The sequence below is a fragment of the Aedes albopictus genome, chromosome 3 (assembly GCF_035046485.1).
Source record: "Aedes albopictus strain Foshan chromosome 3, AalbF5, whole genome shotgun sequence".
In the NCBI taxonomy this organism is placed as follows: Eukaryota; Metazoa; Arthropoda; class Insecta; order Diptera; family Culicidae; genus Aedes; species Aedes albopictus.
In genome coordinates, this window is record NC_085138.1 from 318,396,800 (window position 1) to 318,419,090 (window position 22,291).

General features: G+C 39.2%; 1 protein-coding gene across 50 annotated transcripts in view; it reads right to left on the minus strand.

Moving 5' to 3' along the window:
* The window catches only part of LOC115262726 (cell adhesion molecule Dscam2), a 232,095-nt gene that overhangs the window by 182,713 nt on the left and 27,091 nt on the right, over nucleotides 1-22,291 (minus strand). For 27 of the 50 annotated variants that reach the window (XM_062842631.1, XM_062842611.1, XM_062842621.1 and 24 more), the window contains exon 4: nucleotides 2,564-2,749. The exons of 5 other annotated variants lie outside the window; for them this stretch is intronic. In XM_062842631.1, the coding sequence (XP_062698615.1) occupies nucleotides 2,564-2,749 (186 nt within the window). Of the gene's footprint in view, nucleotides 1-664; nucleotides 833-947; nucleotides 1,119-1,225; nucleotides 1,391-1,488; nucleotides 1,660-1,768; nucleotides 1,931-2,024; nucleotides 2,187-2,294; nucleotides 2,460-2,563; nucleotides 2,750-2,887; nucleotides 3,059-9,095; nucleotides 9,270-22,291 lie in introns of all 50 variants that reach the window. 18 more of the 50 variants (XM_062842653.1, XM_062842623.1, XM_062842626.1 and 15 more) reach the window with 9 other exon arrangements.

The window sequence follows — 22,291 nt, forward strand, 5'->3', positions numbered from 1 at the left end:
AGAGGGAATCCGGACAGGATTCCAGAGGGAATCCGGACAGGATTCCAGAGGGAATCCGGACAGGATTCCAGAGGGAATCCGGACAGGATTCCAGAGGGAATCCGGACAGGATTCCAGAGGGAATCCGGACAGGATTCCAGAGGGAATCCGGACAGGATTCCAGAGGGAATCCGGACAGGATTCCAGAGGGAATCCGGACAGGATTCCAGAGGGAATCCGGACAGGATTCCAGAGGGAACCCGGACAGGATTCCAGAGGGAACCCGGACAGGATTCCAGAGGGAATCCGGACAGGATTCCAGAGGGAATCCGGACAGGATTCCAGAGGGAATCCGGACATGATTCCAGAGGGAATCCGGACAGGATTCCAAAGGGAAACCAGACAGGATTCCAAAGGGAAACCAGACAGGATTCCAAAGGAAATCCAGACAGGATTCCTTAAAGGATTCTTATAGAATTCTAGTCAACATACTTTGATGAACTAATCCAACCGGAGGTTTTCTAGAGAAAACAAGTAAGAAATGTTTTGAATTATCGAACTATTCGGATTGATGAAGATATGGCGTGATGACTGATAATCAATAGAAAAAGTAACAATTTAACAAACAAAAACCCAGGAGGGGAGGATAACAGGAGTCTTCAGAATATCAACGCTAAGTTCAAACCTAAACTACTTTCGTCCCCCGGATAATATTCAGTCCCATCGGAGTCGAACCACAGATCAACGGCAACAAAGTCCGCCACAAAGGAGGGAATTTCACACTTCATGATGGCGGAATTGCCACGAATGACGTACTCGTTGTCCGCTTCCGCTTCGTAGCTTTGGATCACCACTGAAATCAACGAATACGCAGACAATGATGTTAGACTGAGACGAGGAAAACTCAAGGAGGAAGGATTTTGGGATTTGCGGGACGTTGAACTTCTGGGTTGATGACCCATTCTAACCATGATGGTCAGCGTTGTTCGACAAACGGTATTCTTCACCGGAGTCATCGATCCACGCATCGATGAACACAAAGTCGGCGATGAAGGATGGAATTTTGCACTTAAGAATGGCGGAGTTACCCCGGATGATGTACTCGTTTTCAGCCTCCGTAATGTAGTGCTGATTGACAACTGTGACGAGTGAGGAGAAGTCGGAATTTGTAGAAATTTTGTAGAAAACATAAAACCTTGTGGATTAAGGAGAGGGAATAAACGGCTGTAATGAAAGCGTTATTAACCAAGTTCTTCCGAGTCGTAGTGATATTCGTTGCCGTCGCTGTCAATCCACGCTTCGACAAACACAAAATCCGCTATGAACGACGGAACCTTGCACTTCAGTATGGCGGAGTTACCCCGAATTACGTACTCATTTTCGCCGTCCGTCTGGTAGAATTGATTGACCACTGGAAACACGGAAAGAATGGGATCAAGGTTGAACTCAATGTAGGACACTGGGATATTTTGGGACACTATCAAGATCATAAATAAACACAAGAATCACCATCTCTATCGTCATCTTCATGGTAATGGTACTCATTCCCATCGCTATCCAACCATGTTTCGACAAAGACAAAATCAGCGATGAACGAAGGAATTTTACACTTCAGGATGGCTGAGTTACCACGGATGATGTACTCATCCTCGGAACCGGTTTGATAGAACTGATTTACGACTGGAAGAGAGCAAAATTCAACGATAAAAGGGGATGTTTGAAATTATAACTTATAAGTGCTGATTGAAGGAAATGGGAAGTGAAGTTTCTTTCTAGCAAAACCCCTAACCGTAGTCTTCGGACTGAACCATTTCCGTTCCCTCCTCGTCGATCCACGATTCAACGCGAACAAAATCCGACACAAACGAGGGAATTGAACACTTCAGAATGGCCGAATTGCCACGAATTACATACTCGGTTAGAATCTCCGGTTGGTAATGCTGGTTGATAACTGATGATAACGGAAAAAAGAAATGGATTAGAACTGAAGCAAAACTGGTGAGGACATAACGGATCTATCGTAGAGTTCATGGAAGTCACATAACCGTAGTCTTCCGAGGGTAGAAGTTCATTGTTTTCTTCATCGATCCACGCTTCGACGCGAACAAAATCGGCCACAAACGACGGGATGGAACACTTGAGAATTGCCGCATTTCCTCGGATAACGTACTCCATCATGATATTAGCTCCGTAGTGTTGGTTTATCACTGCGCAAAGTAAACAAAAACACAAGGATGATGAACGGAAAACTCAAGGACTACAGTACTGGGATGGGAGTCAAGGGGTCGCTAGGGTTTCCATTAACCAAACAATACCGGTATCAAAAGTGGACGCATTATAGACGGAGCCATCGCTTCCGATCCAGGAATCAACCCTCACAAAGTCCGTCACAAAACTGGGAATGTTACACTTCAGCACAGCCGTATTTCCCCGGATAACGTACTCGGAAACGACTTCGGCTTCATAGTACTGATTGACCACTGTGAAGTAAACCGGAGCATAAAAAGGGTCGATGTCAAAACAAAAAACTTGATAAAGGATGTTCAGGAGGTTCAGGATTGAAGAAAACCTAAACGGTTCAAACCGGTTTCGAATTCGTCCGGACGGCTTCGGTTGCCCAGATATTGGTACACGTTTCCGGAGTCGTCGTTCCACGAGACCACCGTCACAAAGTCGGCCACAAACGAAGGGATCGAACACTTGAGAATCGCTGCATTACCGCGGATGACGTACGCATTGTTCACCTCCGATTCGTAGTACTGCTGGACGACTGCCGGAACCAATTATAAACGGAAAACGCACCAAAAGAAATGATCGTTAGTTGTTGAGAAGGAGAAATCATGTTTTTCTAAGGATAATTTTCGGAGCAGGGAAAGGTCGTCGGAACAAACGTAAGGCCAGAACCAACCCTCGTCATTTTCGGTCGAGTTGATGTAGAAGCTTTGGTTCTGATCCGTGTGCCAGGATTCGATGCGTACAAAATCTGCGACGTAAGATGGAATTTGACACTTCATGAGGACGGAGTTGCCACGGATGGCGTATTCTTTGTTGACGTCGACATCGTAGTACTGGGCAATCACTGCGAAAAAATGATGGAGGAGAGTCATGTTTTTGAAACTCGAGGGCTGGCATCTGAATAGGTAAAATTCTGAATCGAAACAGTGTAGTGGAATCACAGAAAACGTTGCTAACGTTGCTGTGAGCTCTTTTTGCGTATTTTTCTTATATGCCGATTCTTTTCACATCCAATAGAATGTAAAATAGACACTTGTAGTATTCTGTAAAGTTAGAAAGGACAACACATGCCAAGGACAGGTATAAATATAATTATTTCTGTTATTGGATGGCAACACTGGTCAGTTAAAATCAGATATTAGTACTTGAATACTTTTGAATGTTGACCTCTACAGCAAAATTTATTTTAGCATAATTTGGAGTGGACAAACACTGTGGTTCTTAAAATTTATTTTTGCAACTGGCACCACTGCTCGATTATTTTCAAACATGGAACAAATCATGGTTTTGATAAGAACCATCAAAATCTAGTGATCATGTGAGATCATGTAGACATCAAGTCGCACACGTTATACAATACCATAAAACAAAATTCTTGTTGAAGCTGGCAACACTGGTCATATAGGATAAAATTGCTTCAAATTGTTTTCATAATACGATGCGGAACAAGCACTTCAAATGTTCAACCAAATTTTAGTGGTTCTTAAATTCTGTTCAATATTTACTCAACAATAATATTGTTGATTGCACCACTTATCCAAGTTCTATGTATATAAGCTCAATATGGATTTCAGTTACAAGATAGATAATTTGAATGTTCAACACCCAAATGGTCTTGGTCTAGTGATTGGGGGATAAGGTCACTGAAACCCGCCGAAAGTCCTATGAAACTTCTTGGACCCCATGTAACGCCCTAAGACCCACCGAAGCCCCTGACAACGCCTATGTAACACCTCTGTAACGACTGTGAAACCCGTCGAGAATCGTCTACAGCTTCTTGAAATGCCTCCGAATTCCCCTAAACCCCCTTAGATCTCATTTAACGCACCGTAGGGTTTTCAACGAAACTCCCGAAAACGCTTATGTAACGTCTCTGTAACCTGTAATGCCTCTGAAACTTTCTGTAATGCCGAAATTCCCTAATACTCCTTCGGACTCCGTGTAACACACCGAAAACGTCTTGAAACGCCTCTAAAAGTCCCAGTGAAACATCCTGAAAACCCTAGAAGCCCCTGAAACGTTCTTAAGCGCCCCTTGAAACGTGCCTAAAAGCTTCCCTGAAACATTCTGGAACCCCTTGAAACCTCTAGTGTTTTTTTGCACATCTACCGTGGCTTGGATATGGAATCAGTTCATAACCTGAAAGGATTTGAAGGCCGCAGGGAGGGGTTATATGATATGACCACGGCGTTTAACCGAGCATAACAAACGTTTTCTAGCGGCAAAACAATCCAGCCCCAAAAGGTTAGGGAGGGTGAGTGATTTGAAGCATGCACTTTAAGGGCTTTGATATAGAGTTTTGTACGATTTCAAGGTATTTCCAGACGTTTCTAGGGCTTAACGGGGGTTTCAGAGGTTTCAAGGATTCCATCAGAGCTTCAGGGAGGTTGCAAAGGGGCTCCAAGACGTTTCGAGAGGCTTTTGGGGGATTTCAAGGTGGTTCAGTAAGGTTTAAATGAAGTCTACTGCGATTATAGTTTTATTTTAAGCTTCAAATTGTTTCAAGGGATTTCAGTGGATTGAAGAGAGCTTATGTAGAGTTTAGGGGAAGCTTACGGAGGTCCCGGAAAGATTTCTGACAGGCTTCAAGGCGTTTCAGAGCGTTCCAAGGTGTATTAAGAGGTTTCACGGGTGTTGTGGGCTTCAGTAGAGTTAAACGGAAGCCTACGGGGACATCAGGGGTTTCTGATTGGTTTCAGTGGATTTCAGGGAGCTGCAGCGGGCTAAAAAGAAATTCAAGAGACTTCAGTTCAGTTCTACAGAGTCGACCGAATTCTTAGAGATTATCGCTCATGGATTTTAAAGCGTTCCGATAGGTTACAAAGGGTTTCAAGTGGTTCAGGGGATTTCATGGGCCAAGATAGAGTTTAATAGACATCTACCGGAATGTCAAGGGGGTTTCTGAGGGCGTTTTCTCAATGTGATTCAATGAGTTTCTGGGAGAATCTGAGGCATTCAGGGGACTCCTGTAGAGTTTTGAGTTCAATGGATGGCTTGGTTACGCAGGCCTTAGGATTTTCAGAGCAGCACTTTTAGATTTCAAGGGGATTCAGGGGTATCAAAGGGTTTCAGAGTGCTTCAGGATTCTTCAGTAGAGTTTAATGGAAGCCTACGGGTCTCCTAGAGTATTTTCTGAGGCGATTCAAGGCGGTATAAAACATTTCAGTGGATTACAAAGAGTTTCAGAGAGTTTCGGGGTTTTCAGCCGATTTCATGAAGCTCTCCGCTGTAGCTTCAGGGATAATCTACGGGAGTCACATGAAGGTTTTTTGAGGAATTTCAAGGTGTTTCGGTGGATTTCAGAGGGCGTGTACAAACCTCATTCGTCATAAAGCAAGAGATCACTAGCTACGCTTCTTCATTCGATGACCTATAACTGAAGAGAGTTCCTTGGGACCTTAAACAGCTATTGAACTCACTGTTTGACCAATCATAGGACTGTATGAGCCTGAACATTGTTCACATCGCTTCAAATGATCACTAATTATGCTTGTACAGCATCGGACAAGACAACTGTATCAAACCAGTTCTTCAATTTAAAGAAATCAATTTTTGATTTCCATATCTCCGCCATTTTTCAACCGGGTAATTGATTTTTTCTTTGACGAACTACAAAACAGTTCAATTTTTAAAAACTATTGAAAAAGTTGTACGTTAATTATCGATTCAATAGTTACAGACGGCTGAGTTTTGACAATAAAAATGGATCGAGATACAAAATGTTATGACAAGAAAAGCTTATGCAAAATCATGTTGTTTTTTTGATTCTTATGCGCTAAATACCAAAAAAGAACAAGGAACCAATTCACCGAATACATCAACATTATTTGATGACAAAATTTTTCGCTTTAATAGTTTTTATTTCAGATTTGAGATTTCACATAGGTAAATTCTATTTACGTTACCTAAATGAAAGTAATAATTTTCAGAGTAGTAAGAGAACTTACCTAAGGTGAGGTTTAGATTGGTTTACAAGAAAGAAGTGACGGAAGAAGATAAAGGATGTTCAAGGAAAGTTTATGATTGAGGCTTAGGGGATGGATAGCTTATTGAACTGTCTGAGGATATCCAGGAACTTCCCCCTAAAGCCCCCTGAAACTGTCTGAAACGTGTTGAAACGATTTAAAACGCCTTGAATTCTGAAAAATCGCATAATCCTTCTTGCAAGCTTCCTTAAACCTCCAAAACCACCTAAATCCCCTGAAACGCCTTGTAACTTCTCTGGAAGTCCATTAAGGCCAAAACCTCATGAAATCCCCGAAAACCTCTCAGAAACCAATCAAAACCACCTGAAACGCATTAAAATCCCTCGGGTAAATCCTTGAAACTCTCTAGGAAGCCCTCTAAAACCCTCTAAAATTTCCTGAAACGACATGAAACGATTTGAAACGACTTAAAATGCTTGGAACTCCTCTGAGGCATCCCAGAGGGGTCGTCCATTAAATTCAAAGAGTTTATAAAGATAGGTGGGGGCGGGGGTTGAGAACTCATAAGCTTCATCCAAAAATACTTGGGTGTTCAGTTCATACCGAAAATCTCACAAGGGGGAATGTCCCAAAATCGTGAAAATTACCTTACGTAATAAATGGACAACCCCTTGAAAGCCTTCTGAACCCTGGACAACCACTCCCAAACCTCCAAACTCCTGAAACCACCTAAACCCCCCGACCCGCCTTGAAACCCCTCTGGAATTTCCTTGAAAGCTCGCCCAAACCCCCTGTAATCCCCGAACTTACCCAGAAATCCACTGAAACCCCCTGAAACGTCTTCAAACGCATTGAATCCCCTCTGTTAACTCATTAGAAGCCTCTCTAAGACTTCTTGGAACGATTTGAAACGCCTCGAAACCCCTCTGAAGCATTCCAGAAACGTCCTGCTACTTTCATCATTAAACCTCTGTAAACCTCTTTCATACCCTCTGAAACCTCATGAAACGCCTTGAAACGCCATAAAACTCATTTGGAAACCTCTTGAAACTTCTTTGAAGTCCCCTTAAACCTCCTAAAATCCCCTGAAACGTTATGAAACCCATCTGAAACATCATCGAAGTCTACTTGAAAGCATTCTGAAACTACAGGAAACCACATCCAAACACCTCTGAATAGTCTTGAAGCCTGACACTCCTTTTGCTAACCACTGGAAACCCATAGAAACCCCTTTAAGCCCCTTCAAACTGGGAAACGTATTGAAACCACTCTGAAAGCTCCTAGAATTCCTGTTGAAAGCCCCCTAAACCTGCCGAAACCCTTCAGGGATCCACTGAAGCTCCCTTAAACCTCCTGAAACGTCTTGAAATTACTTGAAACGCCTTGAAATTTATTTTAAAACTATGTATTTAAGACGTCATTGAAAGCCTTCTTAAATCCCCTAAAATCTCCTGAAACGTCTAGAAACGCCATGAAACCCATCAGAGACAGCACTGAAACATTCCTAAAACCTCCGGAAACTTCTTCCAAAACCACTGTAACCTCAAACGCCTTGAAACCCATCCGACAGCCCCTTGAAACTCCCTTGGAAGCTACCTAAATCCCCCTGTAATTCTCGAAACTATCTGAAGCCCTCTGCAACCGCCTGAAACGTCTTAAAACGCTACGAAATACCTGGAAGCCTCCCTGAGACCCCCTTCAAAATAAGATGAAAACTCCCTAAACCCCCCTTAAACTCCCGGAAATCACTTCGCAACCCCATTGAAACCCCCTGAAATGCCTTGATACACTTTGAGACTCCTCTGAAACATCTCTGAAATCCTTTTCGAAAGCTCTTTGAAACCCTCATAACCTTTTGGAGCCGAATTATTTCAACGCTGCTGAGGCACTAACCTTCAACACATTATTCATACAATAGACGTTCGCTCGGTGCAAGCGGTTTAATTGCAATGCTTTTAAACGGCAAGTCCGGTAAGTACAACTTATCGCACCGCTATCCGTCAAAACGGTGCACCAAGTTAGGCCAAATTAACAGTCGAATGATTTTTACGTTCATTTAGCGTCAGTTGATGGGTTGTTGACGCCTGTCTGACGTTGCAGTTATCGAATTTTGTTCGCTAAATGAAACGTAAACATGTTGCAGTTATCGAACGTCTACTGTACTCGGTTTCATCGCAGTGGTCATATATGGCCCCTCTGGTCCCAACAAAGGGGACCCCTCCGAAACCCTGCTGAAACTACCATGAAACTGAGAGTGAAATCACCTAAATATAGAGTAGTGTTACAGTTTACAAAACCATATTGTTTTATCGTATAATGGCGTGCTGAATAATTTCTGATACTTGTCTCAACCGTTAAGTTCTGTGAGCACTTGAGTTTGTTAACATTTAGTTCATCTAGCATATTTGGTTCTACTTGAGCAGTGGTGCCAGTTACCGCAGTTATAAAAGCTATAGTCTCATCTATGAAAATAAATAATGACAATGTCTCCTAAACTATGCTCAAATTTCTTCGCCAAATTTTGAGGTTTACTGATTCCTAAAAGCAGATTCTCACCAGGTAATGGTTTTGTTTTATGTAGATCGATAAGTGTTGCCATATGAAGGAATAATATCATTGAATAAATGGCCACATGTGAGACTTTGTGTGGAATTTCCATAATTTTAGTCGTGAAAATTTGTAAACATGTTAGCAATGAAAAAATATTATAAAAATTAACTTCGTTTTCTATGATTCCACGTGACATTACGAGCTGAACAATCACAAAAGTGACTCAAAACCGACATCCACTTCCCTACGAATCGTGCTGCGCGCCAGAGGAACATTAGTCATAAACTGAAAATATCATCATCATCATCATCATAAGAGAACCAGGGAACGAGGAACTAAAGGAAGGGCAAAAAGTACGCAAAACTATGCGCCAAGCATCTCGCGAAGTCGCCGCGATCGTCGTACCGCTATCTTCCGCCTCCGTCGAAGCCGAATAAACGTACGTGTTCTCCTCGTCGGTCCAGGAAACGACGTCGACAAAATCCGCCACGAACGACGGTATGAGACACTTGAGAATGGCCGAATTGCCCCGGATCACGTGCTCTTTGTTGACATCCGCCTCGTAGTACTGCTGAACGACTGCGTTGCGCGAAGAAATTATGGAAAAGGTCAGACTTTCAGCACTTAATCCGGATAGGACGAATCAGCGATTTCGTGTGATTACAGACTGACTGGGAGGAATCTACATAAATTATCTGGGACCAGCTACAGCGAAGTGAACAATGGTGGACCACGACAAAGGGTGGACGATCTTTTCTACACGCAAGCAAATACCATGAGACAGCTGAATTTTTTTATTTATATTCTGGGAAATGTGTGATGATCGGAATGGATACGAAACATTCTGCTGTGGTGGCTTAATTTGTGCCTTCGGATAGTTCTATAGTAAAATGATGCATCGATGATTCCAACTCCCACGCTGACGACTGTGACGAACTCTGTCGGGCATATAATCCAACACTCACGACGTTCTGCTTCCATAAACAGTGGTGGGTATCTTCATTCTTCATTCTTCTCCATAATGCTTCCAATTAGGTGTCGGTGCCCCCTCATCAATTCACTGGCTCTGGGGATCACTACAGCTATAAAACCCGCACCCATTTGACACTGAGTTGAAGCGGCAGCGGCGTACACTTGTTATCTTCATCTGGAACACATTGTAGCGTGACGGTTTTGCCTCCGCCGGGTTCACCCAAATATGGGGCGAACTAAAAATCACTCGGAAGGGATTGACCCTTCTTTTCGTTTCTTCCATTTCCACCTCGAAAGGCACTTCTAATTTTGTTTTCACGTTTCATTCTACGCGTATTCTTAACTATCAAAAGAGGTAGAATTTCTCCCCTCGGGTTTCTTCCGTATCAACTTTGCATTTGCTCTATCTTACAGATTATTCACTGCTCGTTTTGCAACACTTGATTCCGTCTTTGAATTTGTAGTAATACAATCACTTATCTACATCTGTTGATTGATCCCATTATTTCCGTTTTACAAAAGAAAATTCTGATAACCATAGATAAGACCATACTTTACCTGTTCAAACGAGACACATTTCTAGTGATTAGCTAAGAGTACATTCAAACCCCGTAACGTGGGTAGATCACCTTAGAATGGTGCGTTGCGGTGTAAGATCTACCAAATCAAATTTTGATCTTGATATTTACCGTATTTTTAAATATTCCAAGATCAAAGTTTGATGCTCTTTTCCGTGTGTTTTGTAGTATTTGTGTTTCAATGTACTGCTAATTAACATTTTATTTCAGCAGGATTCAGGTAAATGTATCGTACGATATAAAGAATATTTTAAAAATATGTAACTGTGGCGAGCGTATCACTAATATGTAGCTTATTTGACGTACGATGTTAATATTATTTTATATTTCAGATTATCAACCGAAGAATCTAGTAATTCAACCAAATGCCACCAAGACGACGAGAAAATCAGGATTAATCGGGCAGACAACTAATTCGAAGAAGACTAACAATGGTGTGCCTGAACGTTGACCAAGCGTATCCTTTGGAATTTACCTTACCACTAACAACACCCAAATTCCCGTGACACCTAGGCCTGAGAGATCGTAGAGTTGTCTACATTTTTCATAGGTGTCCGAAACTAACCATCCTTTCCCATTCCTCAGCAGTCGCAAGGACGTGGCCAGGACAGTGCTCGACCATTGGAGGATTGCGTCAGTCTTGTCTAAGAGTCAGAGATTAGTCCCAAATCTTTGTGCTTTGGTTCAGACGGGAAGGAGGCAATCCTCATAACAGCGGTCTAGGACTGTACCACCTACGAATTTGTGCGACTTAGCATTAAGCGCTAATGCTAATGCTAATGAAGTAGCCAAACACCATTTCAAACTAAAAATTACCTAAAGATTACTCACTTTACCTTTTCAAATTACATTAAGAATTGTTGACATTTTGTAACTACTACTGAGTCATGAGATCCATATATATTTTATAGTTGACAGACGTAAGACCTGCTGTGGAAAGATATACTCTCGCTTATAATAACTACCAACCCATGTACCAGCCCTTTATCGAAAAATCGTATTTCCGTTGGTTAATGTACATCTTTTCAAAGCATTTTTCATGCATTACAATTAAAAACTTACAATATGACCAAGAATATGAATATTAATACATTTTAATGGTAGCTTACTTAGCTTCACGCCATGTGTTGCAAGTTACCCCACAGATGGACTAACTTTCAACAAGCATGTATTTCGCTCTTCCTGATTAGGTGGCAACGTTTTTTAGTAAATGAAGTACTGCATAGTATTCTACTCGTGGTAATTAGTGTACACGATGTTTCACAGTGTGTTCCAAATGCATAGATTTTCAATGATATTGCTTCAAAGTCGAAAAGTGTTGCAAGTTACCCCATTTGACGGTAGTCTTCCAGGAACATTTTTTGTTATGATGTTTGTTATTTTGCCGCTTATGACAGACAAGTTTATAACTTAATATGTTATGCTAATAACATAAAAAATACAGATTCCATTATACAATTATTAGGCCAAAATAACATATTTTATTATGCTGTTGCTTATTTTCTTCTGCTCGGGAAGAGAACATTTAAACCCGTTTAACCACAAGTGAAAATTAAACATGTTAAAAATAGCTAACAGTCCATTTCTTAATCAAACATAAATCCTCAGTTTCAAAATGTTCTTGGACCTCTGGACGGAATAAGGCCGGTGGATCACTGGGTCAGGTCACTGGGTAAAAAAATGACCAAGCACGATTGCACCCTCAAGCCTCTCTTAAGTTTATTTAGTTATTTATTTAGTTATATATAGTTATATATGGTTGCTATATGATTGTTTGAGTTACTATCGGTTTGAAGTTTTGAGTTTTCGAGATGCTTTCGTTGAGTTCTTAGAATATTCTACACTTCTGAACTATCGAAGTCTACGTTACCGTGTGTTATTTTCAAATGATTTGAAACACGAGATATAGTTCGCTTATTGATCTCAGACGTTATTCTCCAATACTTGTACTTGAAAAAGTGGATAATACAATCAACGAATATAACATAAATCTTGACGACTTGACTGAAGTCAGCCTTGACTTCAGAGAACCGTATAACAAAGTTATTTTAACTCTGAAAATTCTGTTAACTTCAGAATGAATATTATTGAGTATCAGGGATACCTAGCTAAAGTCAGTCCTTAAGTTCAATAAACTAAAGACGAGCTGTAAATACATGTTTTTTCTTACGTGAGACTTCTATGAGCTACATAAACTCATATTTTTTGTTGGGTCAATGAAAAGGTCTCTCATAACTGTTCCCAGCCAATATCTGATGACCTAACCGAAGTCATGGCTTGACTTCAGAAAGGAATATCTGGTATTCAGAATCTGAGTATCTGGGATGGCCTGATTAAAATCAGTCCTTCAAGTCAATAAGCAGTAAATGAACTGTTATTAATGATATTGGCATGCATGGAACTTCTGTAGACTACATAAGCTTATATTGTATCATTAGTCAATTTGAAGGTCTCACACAACTATTTCTAAGAATATGTTTTGAGTCTCAGTCAATTTTGAACCTATTGACTTTATTTTTTCGTATATGGATAGTACTAACCGTGTCTTCCTGTGTTCATGTTAATTGGTCTAAAATTGACTAAAAATTGGTCTAAAATTGACAAAAGAGACTGTATAGCAAAAAATCGATCTGTGCAAAAAAAAAACCGTGTGTACCAATTACTGTTTCGTGTCCTGTTCAACCTACTAGGAACTTTTGAGAAGTCCTTCGTCGGCGAATATCTGGCAGGTTTTCGTGAAAGTCGATCAACGACCTATCAGATGTTCAACGTTTGAATTATTCTAGACAAATGTTTAAAACAGGTTACGATTCAATGAAAACAAATGAACTTTGGCACAAAATGTCAAAACATGATTTTCCGGCGAAAATAACTAGACTGATAAGCGATATATTGATATATTACTTCAGATTATTATTATTATTACTTTATTATAGAGATTTTCAGCCCTAGGCTGGTTTAAAGCCTGTATCCGCAATAATCGGGACATAGAAATACAGCTGTAACTCTGTAATAGATACATTAAAATTGTTCAATTTTGACCTAATAAAATCTAAAGATGTGTTCATCTCACCTACAAAATTTCATGTGAATCGGTGCAGTACTTTTTGTTGTAGCAATGAAAGAGTAGAATGTGCGCCATTGAATTTTGTACAGCCCCTAGTTTTGCTTGTCAGCGCTGCAACTTTTGAATTAGTCAAAAGAAATGGCTGAAATTTTCAACACAAACCTCTCAATCTACATTTGTTGCATGGGCAAAATTTCAAAAAAAATGATGCACTATCAACTATTTTATAATCGAAACATGTATTGGGACTGAACGTGATTTTAGTCCCTCAGACAGCAATTAGTCAGCACCCTCTATTGTATCGATTGTACTATTGAAAGTACTTTACCAATATTCAACAAATTTTGCCGACATAATATACACATAATCAACTACCTTCTGTGAAAATTTCATGAAAATTGGTAGAGAAATTCAAAAGTTATGAATAGGCAAACACCGCACATGAAAAACACGAAAAATTTTCACTAACACTCACCCTTATCAACACCAGTAGCTTTCGAACCAATCGATAAAAGTTGATGAAATTTTGCAAGAAAGTGTCTCTATAAGTATCATAACTGCTAACGATATTTCATAATTATCATCACAGAACTTTGAACTGTAGCGTAAAAGAACCATCTACTATGCGAATGAAAATTGTTCCTGATTGTACAAAATGCTTAAAACCACATCTGTTTGTTTTTCATCCACAGTTAAAAGTAATGCATCGATTTTTATGAAATTTGGCACAAATAATAAACATACACCAAAGAGTTCTCAGTCAATTGTTTGGCCAATTTTACCAATTCATTACAGAGCTACAGCCATACTTCTGTGTCCCGATTATTGCGGATACAGGCTTTATCTCTTATATTGCTTCAGAGATCATTTTTGGAATATCTTCAGAAGTTCCTTCAATCATTTCTCCAGAGGTACTTGTATCTTTTCAGGAATTCAGCTTGAAGTTTTTCTCTTCAGAAGGAAATATTGGAGACATTAATATTCCCTTCCAGTTTTTTTCTGAAAATATTACCGTGAGGTCGCCATTCACCGCTCATGCCCCATTCACCGCTCATTTTGGGTCAATCATACAAAAATTATCAAATGTTAGTAAAGTATCGTAACAAAAGTGAATGCAACATGCTGCCACATTAAAAAAACTTTCATTTTACCAAGTTTTTATATTGGTGTACCTGAAATCACGTTCTTGAAAATTATCTCCCACACTGCGCTGCAGGGCAACATGGGAACTGTTTAGGGCAAACCAGCGGGAGAAATATCCAACAGGTATAGGACAGTAAAACCCGTAAATGATTCTATTTTGCCAAAACTGGATGAACTAAACATCATGGATAATCAATACTGTGGTAAATAAAAGTTACTTTGTTTTTATAAATGAATAATTTATATGGTTCCATGAAAAAAAAATCCAGTGAGCGGTGAATGGATCCATTATAAGCGGTGAATGGATGCATGAGCGGTAATAGGAGTCAAGAGATAACCCATTTGAATATTTATTTTATCGGTTATAAACATATTTTACGATAATTTTATATTTTTTCTATAGTTCTATAGTTATTGATTTGTTGACGTAAAACAATTTGCAATATTCGCCAACGTCGATTAAAAATAAAATAAACGGTATAATAAATTCATCCTGGAATTCCATCAGGAGGTAATGATGAGTTTCCTCCAAAAATCTCTTCAGGGATTTCTTGAAATTCCTTTTGGGATTCCATGTATTCCTTCTGAAACTTCTTCAGGGATGCCTTGATGGGTTTTTTCATCAGTATTAACGAGATGTTTAACCCTAGGCTAGTTCATCTTGCGACCCACGCATTAATTCCCTTCCGAAAGAAAACCTCACATTCTGAGAGCTTGTCGGGAGTGGCATTCGATCCCTGTTTCTCGGCGTGATAGTCACGTGCTTTAACCATCACATGTCCGCTCCCAATTACTTTTTTGAATTTCTTCAAAGATTTCGAAATTAAATCCTGTTGAGATTCCTTCATGGGCTTCTCATAGATTTTCTTTGGGAATTCCTGCTGATTGCTTCACGAATTCCTGCTAAAATTCCTCTTGGAGTTCCTCCTGGGATTCTTTCAGAAATTGTTCCAGGGATGCCTTCAGGATTTTTTTTCTGTTTTTAGCTATTTTTCCTACACAATTCTTTCAGTTTTTTTTTCTGGGATTCCTGCAGAGTAGGTATAGGAATTTTTCCTCAGTTTCCTTCGCGAATTTCTTCTTGTATTACTGCATTCCTCTAGAAATTGCTTCAAGAACCGCTCAGGATTTCCTTCAGGGATTGAATCAAGATTTCCTTCAGAAGTACTTACACAAGTTCCTTCATGAATTTATCCTAGGATTCCTTTAGTTTCCTTCTGTGATTCTGTCAGGAATTCCTGCAAGAATTCCTCCAGGAACATTTCCAAGTTTTCCTTCGAAATTTTCTTATGGATTTTAAGAATTTCTCTTAGAATTCGTCCAGGTAATCTCTCCACGGATTCTTCAGTAATTTCATTTGTAATTCTGTAATGTTTCTTCCTAGGATTTAAGCAGGGATTCCTCTGGGGGTCTGTACAGGACTTCGTCTAGGAACATCTCTGAGCATTCCTACAATAATTCCTCCGGGGATTACTCCTGGCATTTCTTCAGGAATGCTTCCAAGAATTTTGACAGGATTTCCTCCTCGAAATTTGACAGGGATTTCTCTAGGAACACCTTCAGGAATTGCTCCAGGGATTCTTAGAGTAATTCGTTCTGAAGTTTTTTCATGTTTTTTCCTTGAGATTTTTATGATTTTTCGAACAATTTTCCCAGAAATTTATTCAATGATTCCTTCTGAAATTTCTCGAAGAATTCTACCAAATATTTTTTACTTGAATGTTGATCTTTTTTCTCCATGGAATCCTGTAGAAACTTATCTAAAAATCCCTCCATGAATTTCTTCAGAAATTCCTCTATGAATTCTCCCAGAAACTTCTTCGAGGATGTATTCAGGGTTTCATTCTGGATTCTTTGAATATTTCTCAAAGGGTTCGTTCAAAATTTTCTCCAGAGATTCCTTCTGGAATTTCGTGTGGCATTCTCTCGGGAATTTCTTCTGTAATTCTTTTAGGAATTGTTCAGTAATTTCATTCAGAAATGCTTCCATGGATTCTGTCAGAATTTCTTTCTAGAATTTCGGCTCCTCTTTCGATCACTTCAGTGATTTCTTCTGGAATTCCTCCAAGAACTACTCCGACGATTCCTTGAAAAATTACATGTTATTCCTTCAAGAACTCCTGCGGCCAAGGAATCCGTCAGGAATTCCTCCCAGTATTTATGCAGAAATTCCTCGATTCATTCAGAAATTTCCAAGGAATTTCCTAAGTGATTCCTCCAAAAATTTCTTCGAGGATTCCTACAATAACTTCTCCAAGAATTCCGTCCAGGAATTCCTTCAGAACTTTCCTTGGTGATCTCTCTTCGAGTTCCATTAGGAATTCTTCCAGAGATTTCTAGATTTTCTTCAGTAAATTTTTCATATTTTTTTCAGAAAATTTACTCAATTATTTCTTCTGGCATTTCTTGAAGCATACCTCCAAAAGTTTCCTTCATGAATGCTGATCTTTTTTCTCCAAAAAATCCTTCAGAACTTATCTAAAAATCCCACCAGGAATTTCTCCAGAGATTTCTCTATGAATTCTCCCAGGGAATTCTCCGGGGATGCATTCAAGGTTTCATTCTGGATTCTTTGAATATTTCTCAAGAGATAGCATTAGAAATTACTCCATTGAATTTCGTCTGGTATTTCATTAGGAATTTCTTCAGTAATTCTTTTAAGTATTCCTTCCAAGATTCTATCAGGAATGCTTCCAAGGATACCATCAGGATTTCCTTCTAGAATTTCTGCTGGGATTCGTCATACGATCACTTCAGTAATTTTTCCTGGAATTCCTCCAAGGACTTATACGAGGATTCCTTTAGAAATTACTTATTTTTTCAGGAATTTCTTCTGGCATTCCTTCAAGGATAACATCATGAATTCCTCCCAGAATGTATGCAGAGAAATCTTGATCCATTCAGAAATTTCCCAAGCGATTCCTCCAGGACCTTCGTCAAGGATACCTACAAGAATTTCTCTGAGGATTCCTTGAGAATTTTATCCAGAAATTCCTCCACAAATTTTCTTTGGCGATGCAGGAATCTGGAGTTCCTTTAGGAATTTCTTCAGGATTTTTTCTAGAAATTTACTCAATGATTACTTCTGAAATTTCTCGAAGGATTTCCCCAAAAATTTCCCTCATGAATGCTGCTCTTTTTCTCCAAGGAATCTTCAAAAACTTATTTGAGGATCCTTCCAGGAATTTCTCCAGAGTTTTCTCAGCAACTCCTTCGGGGATGCATTTAAGGTTTTATTCTGGATTGCTTAGGATATTCGCCCGGCATTTCCTCAGGAAATCGTTCTAGAATTTCTGCAGGGATTCCGCTTAGGATCAGTTAAGTAATTTCTACGGGGATTCCTTCAAGAACTTCTCCGATGATTCGTACAGGATTTCTTCCACGATTCATTCAAATATTACTTGTAATTCCTTCAGAAATTCCTTCTGGCATTTGTTCAGGAATTGTTACGGCGTCGAGCTCCACCAACCGTCGATTCAAACCGAGAAAGACAAACATGCCAAATGTTATGCGTGACCGGTCAACTGCGGTAGAAGGTTATTGATAGGTGTATGCAAATGAAGGGAGAAAGAGCGAAATCAAAACAAAACATTCGGAGAAGTGGAATTAGTGCTTAAACTTTCTTATTTAGATTGTGATTGTATAGCGTAGAATAGTAATCGAATGCAGGTGTTGGCAGGTTGTGGAACGCCAGAAATAATTATTAAGTTATACGTCCGCGGAGTACACGGTGGTAAAACGATACATAGCTGTAAATCCGAAAGCTGATCAGGTCGAATCCGATCGTAAGTAAAACGGTCGCATTAGTAATCGTATATTATTTCATGAATTTGTATCCTGAAATGTAGGATTAGCGCTGGAACGATTCGCTATAAGTACCACAGGGAATGGATTGAAAAGATCACAGAGGAAGGAAGACTATTTCTTGTAAGTTCGTGAAGATTTGTTTGTTTGAAGTACTAATTTGAAATATATTTATAGTTTGAGCTGATCGTAAAAAGGACTGCTACAAAAAATAGTATTTTCTCTGACAATTCCGAACAGGAATGCTTCCAAGGCTTTAGTCAGAAATTTCTCCAAGGATTGCTGTGGATTCATTCAGATCCATTCAGAAATTGCCCAGTGATTTCTTCAGAAGCTTCATTAAGGATTCCTAAAAGAATTTCGTTAAGGATTCCTTCAGGAATTCCTCCAGTAATTTTCTTGGGGATTCCTGCAGGAATCTTTCTTGGGATTCCTTCAAAAATCCTTCCAGAGATTCCTAGAATTTCCTCAGGATTTTTTCCAGAAACTTAGTCAATGATTCCTTCTGAAATTTGTCAAAGGATTCTTTCAAAAGTTTTCTTCATGACTCCTTTTTTTAATTAATCCTTCGGGAATCTAATTCTTGAGGAATTTTTCCAGAGATTTCCTCCAGGAGACTTCTTCGGGATGCATTCAGTCATCATTCCAGGGATTCCTTCAGGATTTTCTGAGGATGTCTTCCAGTAACTGTTTCAGGACTTATCCAGGGATTCCTTCTTGAATTCCTCCAGGAATCCCCATAGCATATCCTTAGGGAATTTCTCCTGGATTTTTTCTTAGGATTTCTCCGGTTTTTTCTGCAATAATAACCTAGGATTCCCTTAATTTTTTTTCAAGGATTACTTCAGATTTTTTCCAGTTTTTCTTCTCGGATTTCTTCGAGATTTTTTCCGTAGTATTCTTTTGAAATTCTTCCTCTAGGAATTACGTCAGCAAATGCTTCAGAGATTCCTCTACGAATTTCTTCGGGGATATATGCAGAAGTTTTTTCAGAAATTCCTTCAGTGATTCCACTGGAAACCCCTCTGAAATTCTTCAGCGAGTCTTCCAAGTATACTCCAGGAATTCATCTAAGAATATACCCACGGAATTATTTTTAATTCTTCCAGGGATTCTTCAGGAATTTTCTCTAAGGATTACGTCAGGAATGCCTCCAGAGATTCTTTGATGACTTCTTACAGGGACTTCTTCGGAGGTGTATTGTTAGTTCGAGTCAGAAAATTGGAGAGCCCTATGCTACTCAGAAATACCATTATAATTAATGTATCGTTTGAAAAGGTGTGTCTGGAGTGAGGCAATGATGAATTGTATGTTACTATCATCGCTACTGTTCTTATTTGTAATCGACTAGATATCGTAAGTTGCTAAGGCAGCACAAAACCTTGGTACATCAAAATAACTTCTGATTGACTGATGTGAGGCTCGAGCACGACAGCGCTCTTATATGCACAGTAAGCTAGATGATCTTGCCAATGGCTCCTTAACGGAAAGCTCTCGTTAGCACTGTCAACAACATCGTTGAATGTAAGGACGATCAATATGTGTCAAATAATTAGATTAGCCAAGAATATAAAAAATCCGAATATTCAACTGAACGTGCAATCACAGACAAACAGACGTAACACTCTGATATTTTGCATCGTACACCGATTTAACGGTCTATTTGAAAATTTGATAGTTGGCCACCCATGGCGCTCGCATCGTTTTTGCTCGAGTTTGACGTTTGCCCACTACCGCCACCTAGTTGATGGTCGGCCAAACTCAGTCCTTTTAGCATTGGGCGAACATGTTTCCGTGACTATGATTTGATTCGAAAAATGTTCGAAGTGTTTCGTCTGTTTGTCTGTGGTGCAATGTTTCTGTACGCCAGTTAAACCTGGTGTGTATCAGTGGAGAACGCTCAACGGTTGCAGGGTTTCATTATGAAAAGCCTATGTTATACAATATATTATGCAGATCAACCCTATAATAACTTCAACTGCAAACAGCAGCCCAAAATTTTAACCGGTTATGATGACAACTAGATCAGAGATCCATGACATTTCTACAATACTCATCAATAGTGGGAATAAGCTCAATTTTTTGATTCGTGAATTGTTTCTATCCCCTAGATCCTTTCGTTCATGACTGTTCATTACATCAACCAAAATTGTAAAACAGAAACACATGAAATAAGTCTCGTTTAAACAGATTCGTAATCGCACTTGCCGTTGCTCATGGCTATTTGTGGAACTCAACCCGGCTCCAAATCAAATTATAAACAACCTTGTGTCGATTGTACGACATTTCCCCGAAAACCAGTTCCCCGAATGAAGTTTCCCCGAAAGTTTTTTCCCCGAATGTACCATTTCCCCGAAAAATGTTTCCCCGAATGTACCGTTTCCCCGAAAAGATTATTGCATATGCCATTTAACATTGACCCAATGCACAACTAGGGGCAACTAAGACGAATTACGCTTAGCCAAAGTACGTCAGACCGAAGTACGTTAAGCCGAATGGGTAAGCTGAAGTTCATATGGTAGACTGGGTCAGTAGTCCGTCTTCTTAATTTTCTACATAAACGATGTTAAAATTTGTTTTCAAAGGCCTAGAAGATGTTTTGACTTCTTGATGTTGGTGTTATACTGTTACTGAAGAACTGATGATCAACCCAAGTAACATGTCGATAGGCAATTAGTCTTGTAGAGGTTTTGAAAATCGCCATAAATCTTTCTATTATTTTGGTTTTATTATGGTTCTAAGAACCTCTTCTAGTGTATTTGACTTAACAATGTTACTTGGGAAGTGATAACACTGCCAACATTCCATCTGAAAATGTCGCCACTTTTTATAACACGCAGTTGTTTTTAGTTGTAATATTGCATAGCTTATTGACGGTAGTAATTTATCAAACCACTGAATGTCCCATGTCAGATTACCCTTCTTTGAGAAGTCGGCTATTCTTTTAAGTATTGGGTTATATATGATCAAACTGGGTTTTTTTCTTGGCTTTCAACTCAATCGTAATGATGCTCGTCCGGCGTAATGATACTTTCGGCCTAACGATTGCAGCCTAACGTACTTCTGACATACTTCTGCCTAAAGATCCAGCAGCGTCTTTTCGACTAGATTGATAACCTTTCATTTAATAAAATTTTCCTTCTTTCAAACATAGGCTGTTCTTTTAAGTTGAACAGCTCAATCAATCATCAGTAATTTGTCTGCTGCTATATTTTTTTTGTGACCGACTGTTCTAGTAGGTATCTATAGGCATTATAGTAGAAATCTTCATCAAAGATTCTTCCTTCTTTCATCATATACTGTTCTTTCAAAATATTGCCGGCGGTCTTACTGTGGTGGTCTGTTCCGTAGAAATGTCAATTGGGTTGTTTAGTGAATAAAATATTTCTATTCTCTATAGCCTAATCGAGAGAGCTCATTTTTCTGAGCATAACGTGATTTTATTCGATTCTAATACCTTTGTTTTGATGGTTAAAATAACAAAACAGTTTTGATTTTCGTGGATAGAATGACAGTTCAATCGATAAAATGACAGTTCGACCCGAACATAAAATTTTCCCCATGCAAACTTTAAATGCATTTTAAAAATAGTTCCCGGACTCCAAAAACTATGAAATTTTGGATTTCGACTAATTTTTGGGTGGAGAATACGATTATGAAATAATCCGGATACCCCTAAAGAACCCAATTGTAAATGCTACTTCGATCATGATTGATCCATTGATTTACAAAAAAAAAGAGTGCTTAGCTTCAAATCTGTTTGTCAAACACATTGACTTTTGTTTTAAAGCCTGTTAATACACATTAACATTGTGCTCATAGGCTTCCTTCGCTAGCAAGAATACTTTAAGACTTAAAGTTGAAGTCATAAAGATCATGTGTTTTACAATGACAATGAACTTTAGCATATTACTACTATAATCAGGATGACTCGTTTTAAAGATATTATGTGTTTAAAGGGCGTTTTCATCGATTGAAAATTTAAACATAAATAGAAAGAATGGCCTATTAATGAAAGAAGGGAAAATTATGATTAG